The sequence below is a fragment of the Mandrillus leucophaeus genome, unplaced genomic scaffold (assembly GCF_000951045.1).
Source record: "Mandrillus leucophaeus isolate KB7577 unplaced genomic scaffold, Mleu.le_1.0 Scaffold915, whole genome shotgun sequence".
NCBI lineage: Eukaryota > Metazoa > Chordata > Mammalia > Primates > Cercopithecidae > Mandrillus > Mandrillus leucophaeus.
Genome location: NW_012109975.1, coordinates 426,784 through 440,432, shown reverse-complemented (window position 1 = coordinate 440,432; position 13,649 = coordinate 426,784). Strand labels below are relative to the sequence as shown.

General features: G+C 35.1%; 1 protein-coding gene across 4 annotated transcripts in view; it reads right to left on the bottom strand.

Moving 5' to 3' along the window:
- SLC4A7 (solute carrier family 4, sodium bicarbonate cotransporter, member 7) overlaps positions 1–13,649 on the bottom strand; it is an 89,603-nt gene that overhangs the window by 25,163 nt on the left and 50,791 nt on the right. For all 4 annotated transcript variants that reach the window (XM_011969853.1, XM_011969856.1, XM_011969855.1 and 1 more), the window contains 6 exons: positions 11,598–11,772; positions 7,647–7,780; positions 5,923–6,168; positions 3,530–3,635; positions 961–1,122; positions 454–567 (listed from right to left, as the gene is read on the bottom strand). In XM_011969853.1, coding sequence (XP_011825243.1) covers positions 454–567; positions 961–1,122; positions 3,530–3,635; positions 5,923–6,168; positions 7,647–7,780; positions 11,598–11,772 — 937 coding nt within the window. The remainder of the gene's footprint in view (positions 1–453; positions 568–960; positions 1,123–3,529; positions 3,636–5,922; positions 6,169–7,646; positions 7,781–11,597; positions 11,773–13,649) is intronic.

Here is a 13,649-nt window from a genome sequence, read left to right as displayed (position 1 = left end):
TGGTCTCGAACTCCTGACCTCAAGTGATCCACCTGCCTTGGCCTCCCAAAGCGCTGGGATTACAGGCACAAGTCACTGCACCTGGCCTGGGTTACTTCTTTATAAAAGAATAAAGGGTGTTTCCTTCTCCCTGGAAGGTACAGCAAGAATTTCAGGTAGCAGAGCAAAGACTTTTTTTTTTTTTTAATGGCTCCCTACATCTCACCACGATATTTTCATTCACTCTCTCTAATGGACCAGCATTGATACTTTTAAGTTCACATGTCTCTTTTCTGTCCATATTGTCATTGTTTATATATATATGAAAAACACATATAAATTATTTCCTTTCAAAGCATCAGCTCTTCAGAGAGACTACATACTTTTGAAAAATAACTACGGAGAAAACAGTATCTTGCATTACAGTAGTATGGTATTCCCAAGTAACAAACAGCCACTCGTTTTAATCCTTACCTCAAATTTTTCAGGAACATGAAGTTTAGGAGATGGAACTCCTACAAGGTAGTCAATTGTAACCATTATTACAATTGTGAGAAACACGGCAAAATCACTGATTGTCGATCGCACCTATGTTAAAGGGATCATGTTAATATAAACACAGAAATACTATGTGTTCTTGCTAAATAATTTACATTTTTCATTGATAAAATTGCCACTACAACGTATAAATGGAGCTTTTAACTAGTGACAATGTTAACAGTGAAACACATTTATATTTAATTCTTTCCAAAAATATAAGAAACACATTTCACAACTAACCTAGCAACTCTTATGGTACCGTCATCTTCTTACTGTGAGCTCAGGCATGTAATACACATTTTTTCACTATGAATAATTTCTTTATTAACCAGCTGGCATAGAGTATTAACCCCAAAAAATGTATTACCGTTTTGAAATAAACCAAGGAAATAAAAACCAAAAATATGAGCATTACCAGAATTCCAAAATTATATCAGTTACCTTGGTAGGAAAGTAACGTTTGGTCTTAAATTGCTTGAGGAATGAAGACAGAAAAAATGTTGTGAAAAACAAGATGACACACCAAAAGAGCACATCTGGAATATAAGGTCCATGATGACCACAAGCTGACCCTAAGAATACACCATGAAGTTTTTTACATTCCTGGAAAAAAGGAGAGAGAAAACAGAGAATGGGGGATTCTTAAGTATTCAATAAATTATTATGAATTTCATTGACTCATGAGATGCAACTGATTGTAAGAGGCACCATTATTTTGTTTTCCTTATAAAAAAAAACCTCATCCAGTCAACTATAACACACTACCAACTAATTGTAATATATATCCTGAGTTCAAGATATTATAATTTGAAAAATACGTGCATCTCAAATCACTAAAATACAGTATTTTGCCAAGTCACTTCATATACTCCTTTCTTTCAATTCCATATTCCCTATAGTGAAAGCCTCGTAGTATTATTTGTGAAATGTTTCTTCTGCATTCTTGCTTGTCCACAATTTTACCGCTTTTGTCTCTGAACAAGTGGTTTAAAACAAAAGCAGCAGATAGAAAATTAATACTATGCTCTTTTAAGATGCTGGACAAGACACGGCTATAGTATCTAAATTAAAATCAGTAATAAAAATTGTGTTTAGCTTTTCTGACTTGACTCAGTACCTTCAGACTAAAAGCACAGGACCATGAGCAGTAAAATGACTGTTAAAATATTTCCATTAACAAAATCAGTAACATATTAATATAGCATAATAAAATGCAATTATAGAAACTACTGAGTTCATTTTCAGTTAAAAAAAAAAAAAATAACTGAAAGGCAACCAGAGATTAACAGAAGTACATGCCACTAAAGTTCTCCTTTTTCTTACTTATAATCTAATGAAGCTCATTTTAACAAGTCAGTTGTACCAAAAGAAAAATAGTTAAATGTTCCATTATTTTCACATGCCATGTGCTGAGATTAGTAAACCTAATCCATTCCATGGACCATGAAATTAAAAGCTATACCATTACCAGAAACAAAAAAAAAACCACCCGGCAAGGCCCCTTGGGATAACATGAAAACACTTATATCAATGAAAGACATCTGACCCATCGTGAAATGAATTCTTTGTAACAAATCACTTTCATTTGAACACCTCTATTAACTGTACCTCTTCCTTAACAAAAATGACTTTTTAAATATAAAATAGTAAAGCATGAATCTATGTTTTATCTTTTATTCGTTTTTAGAGACAGGGTCTCATTCTGTCGCCCAGGCTGGTGAGCAATGATGCTATCACAGATCACTGTAATCTCCAACTCCTGGGCTCAAGTGATTCTCCCTCCTTAGCCTCCCAATAAGTTAGCTACACACGTGAGTCACAATACCAGGGTAATTTTTTAATTTTTATAGAGATGGTGCCTTGCTATGTTGCCCAGGCTGGTCTCTAACTCCTGACCTCAAGCAATACTCCCGGCCTTGTCCTCCCAGAGTGCTAAGGTTACAGGTGTGAACCACCATGCCTGGCAATTTTTACTGCTTTAAATCAGCACTGCCCAATAGACATATTAGATGACGCAGATAATGTAACATTTCAATCACAGAAATAATGGAAATACAGAAGCCAGCAGTCACATGAATTGACTGAACACCTGAAATGTGGCTGGTTAACTGAAAAACTAAACTTTTAATTAATCTTAAGTTTAAATAGACACATGTGGCTAATGGCTACTGTATTGGACAATACAGCTTAAATTATCAGTGGGATTAAATTTCAGTTAATATCCTTCAAATTATATAGTTATAAACTAACTATCATCTTAGTAAGAAAGGAATGACCTACAGTTACTTATACGATATAAAAAGCACAAGGGTAGCTCAAGGGACCTTAGTCTTAATTCTAACTACTGGCAAACTTTACATCCTTATTTCTAACTCCCAGGCTTGAAAATGTCAAAAATAAATATTCCAGGGTTAGGACAATATTCCCCCAACAGAACACAAACATCTGTAACAGTATTCAGCACACAGTAGGTGTTCATTACATGTTGTTATCCTTTTTCGTTTCTCTTCCCTTAATGTTCAACCCAGACTAGTCTTGATGAGTTAGACAAGGTTAACTTAGACATTTAGGACATTAACACAGCTCTTCAAGATCTTCTAAATAAGCTGTCAATGGAGCAGATGAACTGATAAAAAGGCAGTATAAGTGGATATAAAATATTGTAAAGTCCAGTACATGCAGCCACAGTCCCAGTAAACACTTCCTTTGAACGTATCAATCTAAGTAGAATTAGAAAACAGAAGTATATTCACATCTTTATACTGTTCATATCTTGGAAGTCAAATATAATTCCCCTTATCTCTCGTGCCAGTTCCATTCTTTTCAGCCTATACTTTTCAGCGCATGACACATAAAAAAGTGGCAACTACTATCTGGTCAAAACAACACTACGTACTGAAAACATACTACCTATCCATCAATCAAGAAGAAAATGTATGTCTAATTAGAAAAAGCTAAAAGAACCAGATCAATATCTATTACCAAACCCTTTATTTCAAAATTTACTCACAGAAACAGTAAGATTTCTCCAGGAAATATTGTGTGCTGTTATATTCTCTTTCTTCCATTGTGCTAGAGTTTCATTGCTGGGGTTAGGAGGTTCAGTACATACACATCTGAGAAGTTAGAGTAGTATACATTTTTAAGGATCCTGAATTTCATGCTTACATTTTACTAAATCAATTACACAATGTGGTAGTTTTTAACGTCTTTTTTTTTCCTACATTGCAAAGCATGGAGACTAGAAAGTGAAAAATACATCAGAAACAACAGAATGAAATAAAGTTTGGGTTATAGAAATAAAATAAAACCAATACAAATATCAAAATGTTTAGTTAATGAAGCTAGTTATGTCCCTGGCAGGGGGCACTATTTTACTTAAAAATCTGAGATGATTCCACCATGTTTATCAAGATTAGTCTCCACTAAAGCTGATCTACTCAACCTCCATAGCAGTCACTGCTGTCTCCCGCCACTCCCCCATAGCATGTACAGATTCCCAATAAGTTATACTACCATTAATTATTTATAACTGACAAGCCCTACCTACTCACAGTCACCCTTTGTTGATCTTAAGGCTCATTCTTAAAGAAATAAATAAAAAATAGTTTCTCATCAGGACAGGACTAGGAGAGTCATAAGGAAATCAGAGTTCAGTTCATATCCAGAACTATTTCAACCACCTAAAGCTAGAACACACATAAGCAAAGAAACTTTTAAATACAGACTTAAAAGATGAAAAGAAATAATCATGAACGTTCCAAACTAGATTATGAACTGTTTGAGAAAAGGCAAAAAGACAAACTTTAGAGTCCATTCAGGCACTTTTAGTAGCTGACTGACCTAATGCAAGTTTTAACCTCCAAGGCCGTCAGCTTCTTCATACACAAAAGGGGCTATGATGTGAATAAGTAACACTACAAATACAAATTTATAATATAAATTAGGCAACACTCCTAACACAGTGCCTGCAGACGCTCACAGAATGTTGACCAAATAAATGTAATTCACATGTAATTACCCAGTTAACTAGAAGGAAACACTGCTCTAACTGGCTGACACTAACTATAAAAGGCATGCTTTATAAAGGTCAAAGAAGCAAAAGGCAAGGAAAGAAAGTTAAAAAAAAAATTGTTTAAATTAAAGCTTCTAAGAGGAAAGAAGATAGCATATAATAGATTCGGCATCATAGTGTCACTAGTATATTCAAATAGGTCAGTGTCTTACAGGAATTTTCATACGCTCTTTATTCTGTCCGTCAAAGTTGAGAGTGTGCAAGGAAAGGTAGCAGGGGAAGAACGAATGAACAAAAGGGGGAAGTACATGTATCTGGGGCTTAGGTGGGTAGAAAAAGAAAAGTTGTATCCTTCTGTGTCTTTTGGCAACCATATTTTTCCCTGTAAATCAATCAAATGCAGTTCCACATTTACACCAAGCGTGACTGCTAAAGACAGCAAATAAAGGCATCTACTTAAATATATCTACTTTCAAAAGCCTATTTTACACTTATTGAATATACTTGCCAAACTTTTGTAACTATTATACATTTATTTTCAAGTCCTATTTTATTCTAGAATTTAAAAGATTTTCATTGCACATTTTTCTTATCAAAACGAAAACACTAAACAGCAGACAAATGTATTGAAATAACTTTCAGTAAAAATTATCAAGCTTCAGCCGGGCGCAGTGGCTCATGCCTGTAATCCCAGCACTTTGGGAGGCCGAGGCAGGTGGATCACCTGAGGTCAGGAGATCGAGACCAACTTGGCCAAAATGGCGAAACCCTGTCTCTACTAAAAATACAAAAATTAGCCAGGCACGGTGATACCTGCCTGTAATACCAGCTACTGGGGGGCCGAGGCAGGAAGATCACTTGAACCGGGGAGGCAGAGGCTGCAGTTAGCTGAGATTGTGCCACTGCACTCCAGTCTGGGCAACAGAGAGAGACTCTGTCTCCAAAAAAAAAAAAAAAAATCAAGCTTCAGAAATATTAACGAAGACGAAAAATTTGAAAACCATTTTAAAAAAGTCTACATTACATTATACATCTAGGATTTAAAGAATATAAGATCCAATGTAATAACTGCCTGATTCAAATATATAGTGGATCAGTTGCCAAACAATCAAATTTAAATTGGCCAATCCAATTCAAACAGAAGACCAAAACATATACATGTGAATAAGCTATTTCAGTGAACAAAAAACACTGAATTTAATCAACTATATTTTTGTCCATTGAATGCTGTGACAAAATCTCATCTGAAACAACCACATCACTAACACATGGCTAATTAAGAAGTTATAGCTAGTTACTCTATTAGACGGCAAAAAAATTCATTTTCTGAGGCTCTGACATCTCTGTAAAAACACATTTTAATATTAGGAGAAAAGAGAAATACTTACGAGTAGCTGGTCAGTTTATCTAAGTTGTTGTGCATATTAAATGCGTATGTTTCTCCTAAATCAAAGAGCTTCTCCAAAGCCTCGTAGATGAATATGATGCAAATAAGGGCTGCAAAAGCCTCTTCTGTAAATCGAGTAATATAACACACAAGGCTGCTTGCATCTGTTGCAACCAAAACAATGCACAAAAAAGAAGTCCACAGACCAATACTGGTTCTTAAAGACAGATAAGAAAGTTGATAATCTCTGTTTAGAAAGAAAAATACGAAGATGATAAACATGTGTGGAATAGTATTTGTACCTAAAATTTTTCATAGCAGGCAATGGAACAGCATGAAAACATGATTCCTAAAAGAGAATGAATTACAGAATGACAAAATAACGACTAGAGAAAACGATATCTTTTTCTGCTTCAACTGAAGACTAGCTTATTAATAGATTCGTTTATTACACTTACATAAAAGATTCACAGTGAAAATCTACTAGGCGATAAATATTTCAAAATCATTACAGCTCACTTTCTAAATCAGTTATGAGTAAATGACAGGTATGGTGTCTATATGAAAAAACAATAGCATCTTACTCTCTCTAAAGATCCAGACGTCATGTGTATCAATACAGTAATCAGCTCCAACATTATTACCATCACTACCACTACTCTCCTCTCCCACCATTATCACCATGGAAAGTGATTTCTTATTTTAAACCTCAAGAAATTACTACCAGAATCTATACTTCAGGTCACTGCATTCTCTATTAGTCTACGTGGCATGCCAGATTGGAATCAGATTCAGCTTGTTTAGTGAGTACAGAATCAGAAAGACAGCTGGATCCATCAAATATGTAATAGCATCAAGTTGTTTCAAACTAAAATATACAAACTTCATTAATGTCACAAAAGGAAGAATACTAGAGGCTGGGCGCGGTGGCTCACGCCTGTAATCCCAACCTTTGGGAGACCAAGGCAGATGGATCACCTGACGTCACGAGTTCGAGACCAGCCTGGCCAACATGGTTAAACCCCATCTCTACTGAAAATACAACAATTAGCCAGGTGTGGTGGCGGCGCCAGTAATCCCAGATACTTGGGAGGCTGAGGCAGGAGAATCACTTGAACCTGGGAGGCAGAAGTTGCAGTGAGCCAAGATCGCACCACTGCACTCTAGCCTGGACAACAGAGTGAGACTCAGTCTCAAATAAATAAATAAATAAATAAATAAATAAATAAATAAATAAAATAAGGAACAGTATTAGCCATGCTGAATTCAAAGTCTAACAGCTACAGTACCCTATATTCATTTCTACAGTGTGAGCAACCTCACCAATGGAAACTGACACTTCACTCTGATTGCTTCAACCCAATTCAGATTAACACCTTCTTACTGGTTTAAATTTGTTAGCACAAAGGATTTGTATTTAGTCCTCAAGTGATCTGCTTATCAGCATTCAAATCCACTGATTTTATACTCAAGGACAATCTTACTTTCTTCATCTCCAAGTTACTGGATTAAGAATGGAAGGGGCCAGAGTATGGTCAATCATACAGTAGCTCAAAAATAATGAGAATGTGCATATATTGACCAAATTACTTTTCAGCAATTAAATAACTCCCTTCTAAGTTAATAAACAATTTCATATATAATTGTGTGTGTGTATATATATATACACACACAAACAAACACACACACAAACACATGTGATAAGTAGAGAGGGCTATTACTTACCTGCAGAATTTATATAAAATTTTTTCAAACACTAGAACTGGACCTGTGCTCCCCAATATTGTTAGAGGTTGCCCAGCAAACAAAGAATAGGCAATCCCAGTTAATGATGCTCCAAAAAGAGACTCTATTGCACTCTGTTTAAGGAAAAAAGAAATGAATAAAAGCAATACATCATAAACATTTCTCTAACCTACTATAACACTTGTAAGACATCTGGGAAATAAAAATACTCATCAAGCAGTTATAAAACCAACACCACTTTAAGTTTGTAATTTAAAATATAAAAAATTACAAATACATTTTAAATACACAAGAAAAAAATTCTTTCTTTTTGTATATTAAAAACTTTTGCGATCATCCTTAATTCAAAACTCAATACAGGTTGAGTATCCCTAATCCAAAACTCCACACTCCAAACTTTCTGAGTGCCAATACGACACTCAAAAGGAAATGCTCATTAGAGCACTTCAGATTTCAGATTAAGGATGTTCAACCAGAAGTATAATCCTAAAAAAAAATCCAAAATCTGAACTACTTCTGGTTCCAAGCATTTCAGATAAGGGATACTCAACCTGTGCTGTGCGATGAAAGGAGCAAAGAATAAATGGGAGAGACACACACAAGGGCTTCAACTTTATAAGTTTCATTTCTTAAGTCTGTGAGTACAGAAGGATATGTATTATTTTCAATACTTTTATATGGCTGAAATAGTTCATTTTAAAAATAAAAAATAGTAAATAATATGGTGCTACAAAAAAGAACTGCTATAAAAAGATCTTTCAAATAGAAAGATCTATCTTTCTCAAACTGATTTCTAAACGGCAAAACTTTCCACATATTTTCAAGAAATTAATCTAATATGATAGGCTTAATCAATTATCAAAACTGAAATACTTAACAAAATAAATGAGAAAAATCTCCTCAAAATAATTTATAGTAACCATAAATGACAAAGTATCACTAAAGTTTGGCAAGAAAAGATAAAGAGAAAATGAAAGACTAAGAGAATTTAAACGTTAGCACACTAATTTTGTACAACCACCACCATTACATTCTAACTAATTAGGCTATCAGATGATTAGCTATGCCACTAGAAAAAGGAAGTAAGGAATGAATAGTTTACCATATACAAACATCAAGGTCAACTGGAAAGTACTATCCAGAAAAGCCAGCCCATTAATTGGTAAAGGGAAGGAAAAAAGAAGCTTGTAAGAAACAATCCTGCTGAAATGAGAGGCAGCGCAGCAACAGGCAAAGAGGAGGGCTTCCGAAACTAGATTTCCAGTGGGAAGACTGACTACTACTAGGTGTTCAGCCATGGCCGTATCTTAACCTTTCTAAGCCTAAGCTTTCTCACTTTGAAATGGAGGTGATAACTAGAACATAAATAGTATTTGCAAGAACACCTAGCAAGCATGGTGTCTGGCACACAGAATACAGTCAATGAATGGTAGCAATTCTCATCATCAGCTAGAACAGCATCTTCCAAAATCAAAATCACAAAATAACAGTAAGCAATGAAAGTATACTTCCACTATTAGAATAAAAATAGGACCAAACTCAAAGATAAACAAATTTATCTTTTGGCAACATAAAGGGGAAGTGTCCATGTTAATGACACATTTGTTAATTATATGGCCTAAATTTGTTTTCTTGCCTGTGGAGAAAATGTTTGTTCTTAGAAGACACTGCTAAGCCATCATAAAATCCTTAGTTCAATTACAATAAGCATATTTAGGAATGAATTTATGCAGAGCTTAAGTCAAAGGAAAAAAATGGGCCAGGCGCTGTGGCTCACGCCTATAACACCAGCACTTTGGGAGGCCAAGGTGGGTGGATTGTTTGAGCCCAGGAGTTCAAGACCAGCCTGGGCAACATGACAAAATTTTATCTCTGCAAAAAAATACAAAATATTAGCTAGCCGTGGTGGTACACGCCTATAGTCCCAGCTACTCCAGAGGCTATGAGAGAAGTCCAGGGTGGTCAAAGCTACAGAGAGCCAAGATCATGCCACTGTACTACATAGCCTGAGTGAAACAGTGAGACTCTGTCTCAAAAAAACAAAAAGTAGAAACAAAGGAAAAAAATGTCTAAATGGTATACATACAGAGAGAGAAAGCAAAACATTGAGACAAGAAGCAAGGAGATGTCAAAAAAGACATTAACAAGGGCAAATGGGTTAAAATTAAGGTTCCCCTCTCCTAATCTTGGGTTGAAAAGCAGATGTTGCCATATGAATACCTTTTTTTTTTTCTCTAATTTTTGAAGTGTTTCTATGTTTACTGCCATACTGTTACCTGTCTTTTCCCTAAAGAAATCACAGCCTGGCCAGGCACGGTGGCTCACGCCTATAATCCCAGTACTTTGGGAGGCTGAGGTGGGCGGATCACGAGGTCACGATATCGAGACCAGCCTGACCAACATAGTGAAACCCCATCTCTACCAAAAATACAAAAATTAGCCAGGCGTGGTGGCAGGCGCCTGTAGTCCCAGCTACTCAGGAGGCTGAGGCAGGAGAATTGCTTGAACCCGAGAAGCGGAGGTTGCAGTGAGCCGAGATCGTGCCACTGCACTCCAGCCTGGTGATGGAGCGAGACTCCACCTCCCAAAAAAAAAAAACCACAGCCTATTACACTGCCTGCCTACCTCATTCTCACATTCAGAAGTTTCCATTGTACCCATCAGAAGGCCTACCTACCCTTACCTTCTCCTCACATACCATACTACTTTGTCTTTTACACTTTTTTCACTTAGAATCCTTGAGGACAGGAGATACTGGCTATTCTTACACTTATCTATATTCCTCCAATGCCAAACACATTGTCACATGTACAAGATATCAAACAGCAAGATTAGATGGGCAGGTAATGAATGACAGTCCATGAACAAAGAGGCAGCAATTCTACGATGTAACAGATAAAACACATTTCCATGGGGCCAGCAGAGTGACATGCACAATTTGTGACAGCACATAAAGCAACTCACTAAAAATATAGACCCTTGATACAATGATTAAAGACTAAGGTAAAAAGATTTACATAATCCAAAATAAATTCAGAGTTGAAAGAAAATTTCAGTTGTTAGGTTTATTTCATGTTTAGATCATGAAATATTTTAATTAGATAATTATCAAGCCTTAGCTTTGGTTATTTTTTAGCCTTTGATCTAAAAAAAAAAAGAATGTTCTCCCAAGAACACAATTAAGTAAAATACACTTAAGAATTACAAATTGTCTCATTTAAACGCCTTATTAAACTGATTAAAATGCATATCAACAACAACAAAGAAATGCCTTTCATTTTACAAAGCACCGTAGCTCTGAATACAGTATAACCAGGTACAGGAAAACATAAAAACTTTCATTTTAGTAATATCAAAGAATGAAGCTTTCAATTATATTTTCCAAATAAAAGTTTTAGCTACTTTCACATAAATTTAATAACAGCAAAATTAAATGCCACTTCAAAAAGCCACAATTTCCACAATTATGTTCTATTCTTCCAGTCTAGTCTAGGCCTACCAGCCAGGACTGAGGAGTTAATATTCATCATGTGGCTCTAACTAATCCTATGATATCTTACAGGATATGAAGTAGGCCCACTGATAAAAACCCCCATGACCCACCCAGAATCAGTTCAACCGGTGTCTTCTCCCAGTCCACCCCACCTCAAAAGACAATCCAAGCCTTTTACTCAATTTATAAAACCATTCATCCAGCAAGCCAAAGCAAACCTTTTTTAAATTTTTTTTTACCTCAACTGTGCATCTTCTGTTCAAATGGCTTCCCCATGTTTTCCACAGCAATTACCTTTGGGGAAAGTCTGCTTTGGGTCACGTTAATCATGCTGTGGGTAGACTCTTCAAATGAAAGTATGAATAGTGAGACAAATGCATACAGACACTTGCCTCTGAAGAGCTAAGAGCCTGGCCACTACCAATCTTTGTACTCACTATTCTGCCTTCTGTAGCTTCTCCAAGCAGCCCTCCAAAAGTGATTACAGGAGACATACAGGCACAGTATAGGAAAAGAATCGAGGCCAGGCACTGCAGGCTTAATGCATCCTTGAAGTCACTCAAGAAAAAAGGTGCTTTCCTTTTGATGTCAAGTATCAAACCACCAAAAAGCCTAAATAGGTGAGATGAAACTCGTCAAACTGTACACTAGAGGATTCTAGCTAGTTCAAACTACAACTATGGGCTACACAAAACTGCTGGTGCCTAGGTGTTTTGTCAACAAAATGTTAAATCCAATTTAACTTATAAATTACAGAAGATACACTCATTTAATTGAATCTACTGATAGAGGAATGTTATATTTCATTAAGAGACAGATATCTGTATTTTACGGACTATATCATGAAAAGATTGCAGGCAAATGATTTTATATGAGTAAATGTAATTTTGGACATAAATGTGCAAGGCAAGGTATAACAAAATAAACGAAACCAAACAACCCATTTATGAAAATGTGCATAAGCAATTCTATTAATCATTTGTATTAAAATCTTAAAGGCAACAATCACAAATATGAGGAAGGCAATTATTATCCAAATACGCTTTCATATAAATGTAGTATGTTGTGCTTAGATGCACAAGTAGTATGAATTCAATAACTTCAAAAGCTTTTAAAACTAGTACTTCAATCATATAAACACTTTGTCTAGGGGGAAAAAAATTCCTAAAAACCATTTCAGGATATTTAATTTACTGTGTATGTAGACAAACTAATATGTACATAAATAAAACAGGTTTCAATTAGTAGATTAAAAATCTGTTTATACATCAAAGCCATACCATTTCAACATTTTTAACAATTAGTCTTATGGATACATCTAATTTGAAGACATTCCAATAAATAAGGGGAGACTTTTTCTTGTTTACTGCGTTATCTACAGTGTCTAGAACACTACCTGGGAAATAGTAGGCACTCAACAAACACTGGTGACTAAATCGGTAATTCGTTTTAATACTCAAAAAATAAATAATCATTCAAATTCCAACTGCAAGAAAACAGACCCAAAAAACTAACATTAAGCTTTCAAATGCTTTGGATATTTCAAGTTTTACCATTGTAATTTTTTTAAGTTAATACTGAAGTAAATCCTAAACACAAATTGACAAGTAGTACTCTGTTCATAATCTGACAGCAAGGGGAATCAGCTTGCAATAAAAAAGTTGCCATCAATAATCTAAAATATGAATCTATAGTATATCATCAAATCGATAATTACTTAGTAAAGGGTGTACAGATGCTCTCAGGTGACTGAGATCAGTGGAGGCCTGACACAGTGCTTCTCAATGACTAACCCTATCCCAGTTTGAAGAAGCGATAATAGCTAATAACAGAATAGTACTGTTCACACAGGGTCAAAATCTTTTCTCTATTGTATTCACAGAGACTAACACACTTCATTAGTTAATGAATTAATTGTGAATTTCAGTTTCTCTAAAGTCTATATTCAGTATGCCAGTTACTTATTTTTATGATATAGTACCCTTTAAGGATGTCATCAAAATCCCTAATATTGTATCTGTTTAAGATGTTGTTTTTTTAAACAAATATTTAATATTTAAGATTATTTAATTCCATACTGACCACCAGTGGACAATAAAGAATCAATAGCCACATGCTTTTCCACAGTATGAAAATACTATAACATTTATCTACTTCTACAAAATATTAAGGCAATGTTTGCATCTGCCAATATTTCTATTTTTTGTTACAAAAATTAACTTCTTAAACAATTTTTCTAGCTGGGTTTCCAGAGAGCAATACAATGGTTTAATCATGCTTGTCCATGGCAGATTACCTCATGATATAATGCTCATTTAAGAGTTTTAAATCTGTGCACATATACAAAGAAATTATTAGTTGTAATTACTCTCTGTTCCCATAATTCTGTAACTCAATATGAAGAATTATAGTAAGACTCTACACCTTCTTCAAGAACCTTCTGTATAAGCAATGGAAATTAACCTACACACTATATAACTGCAATACTC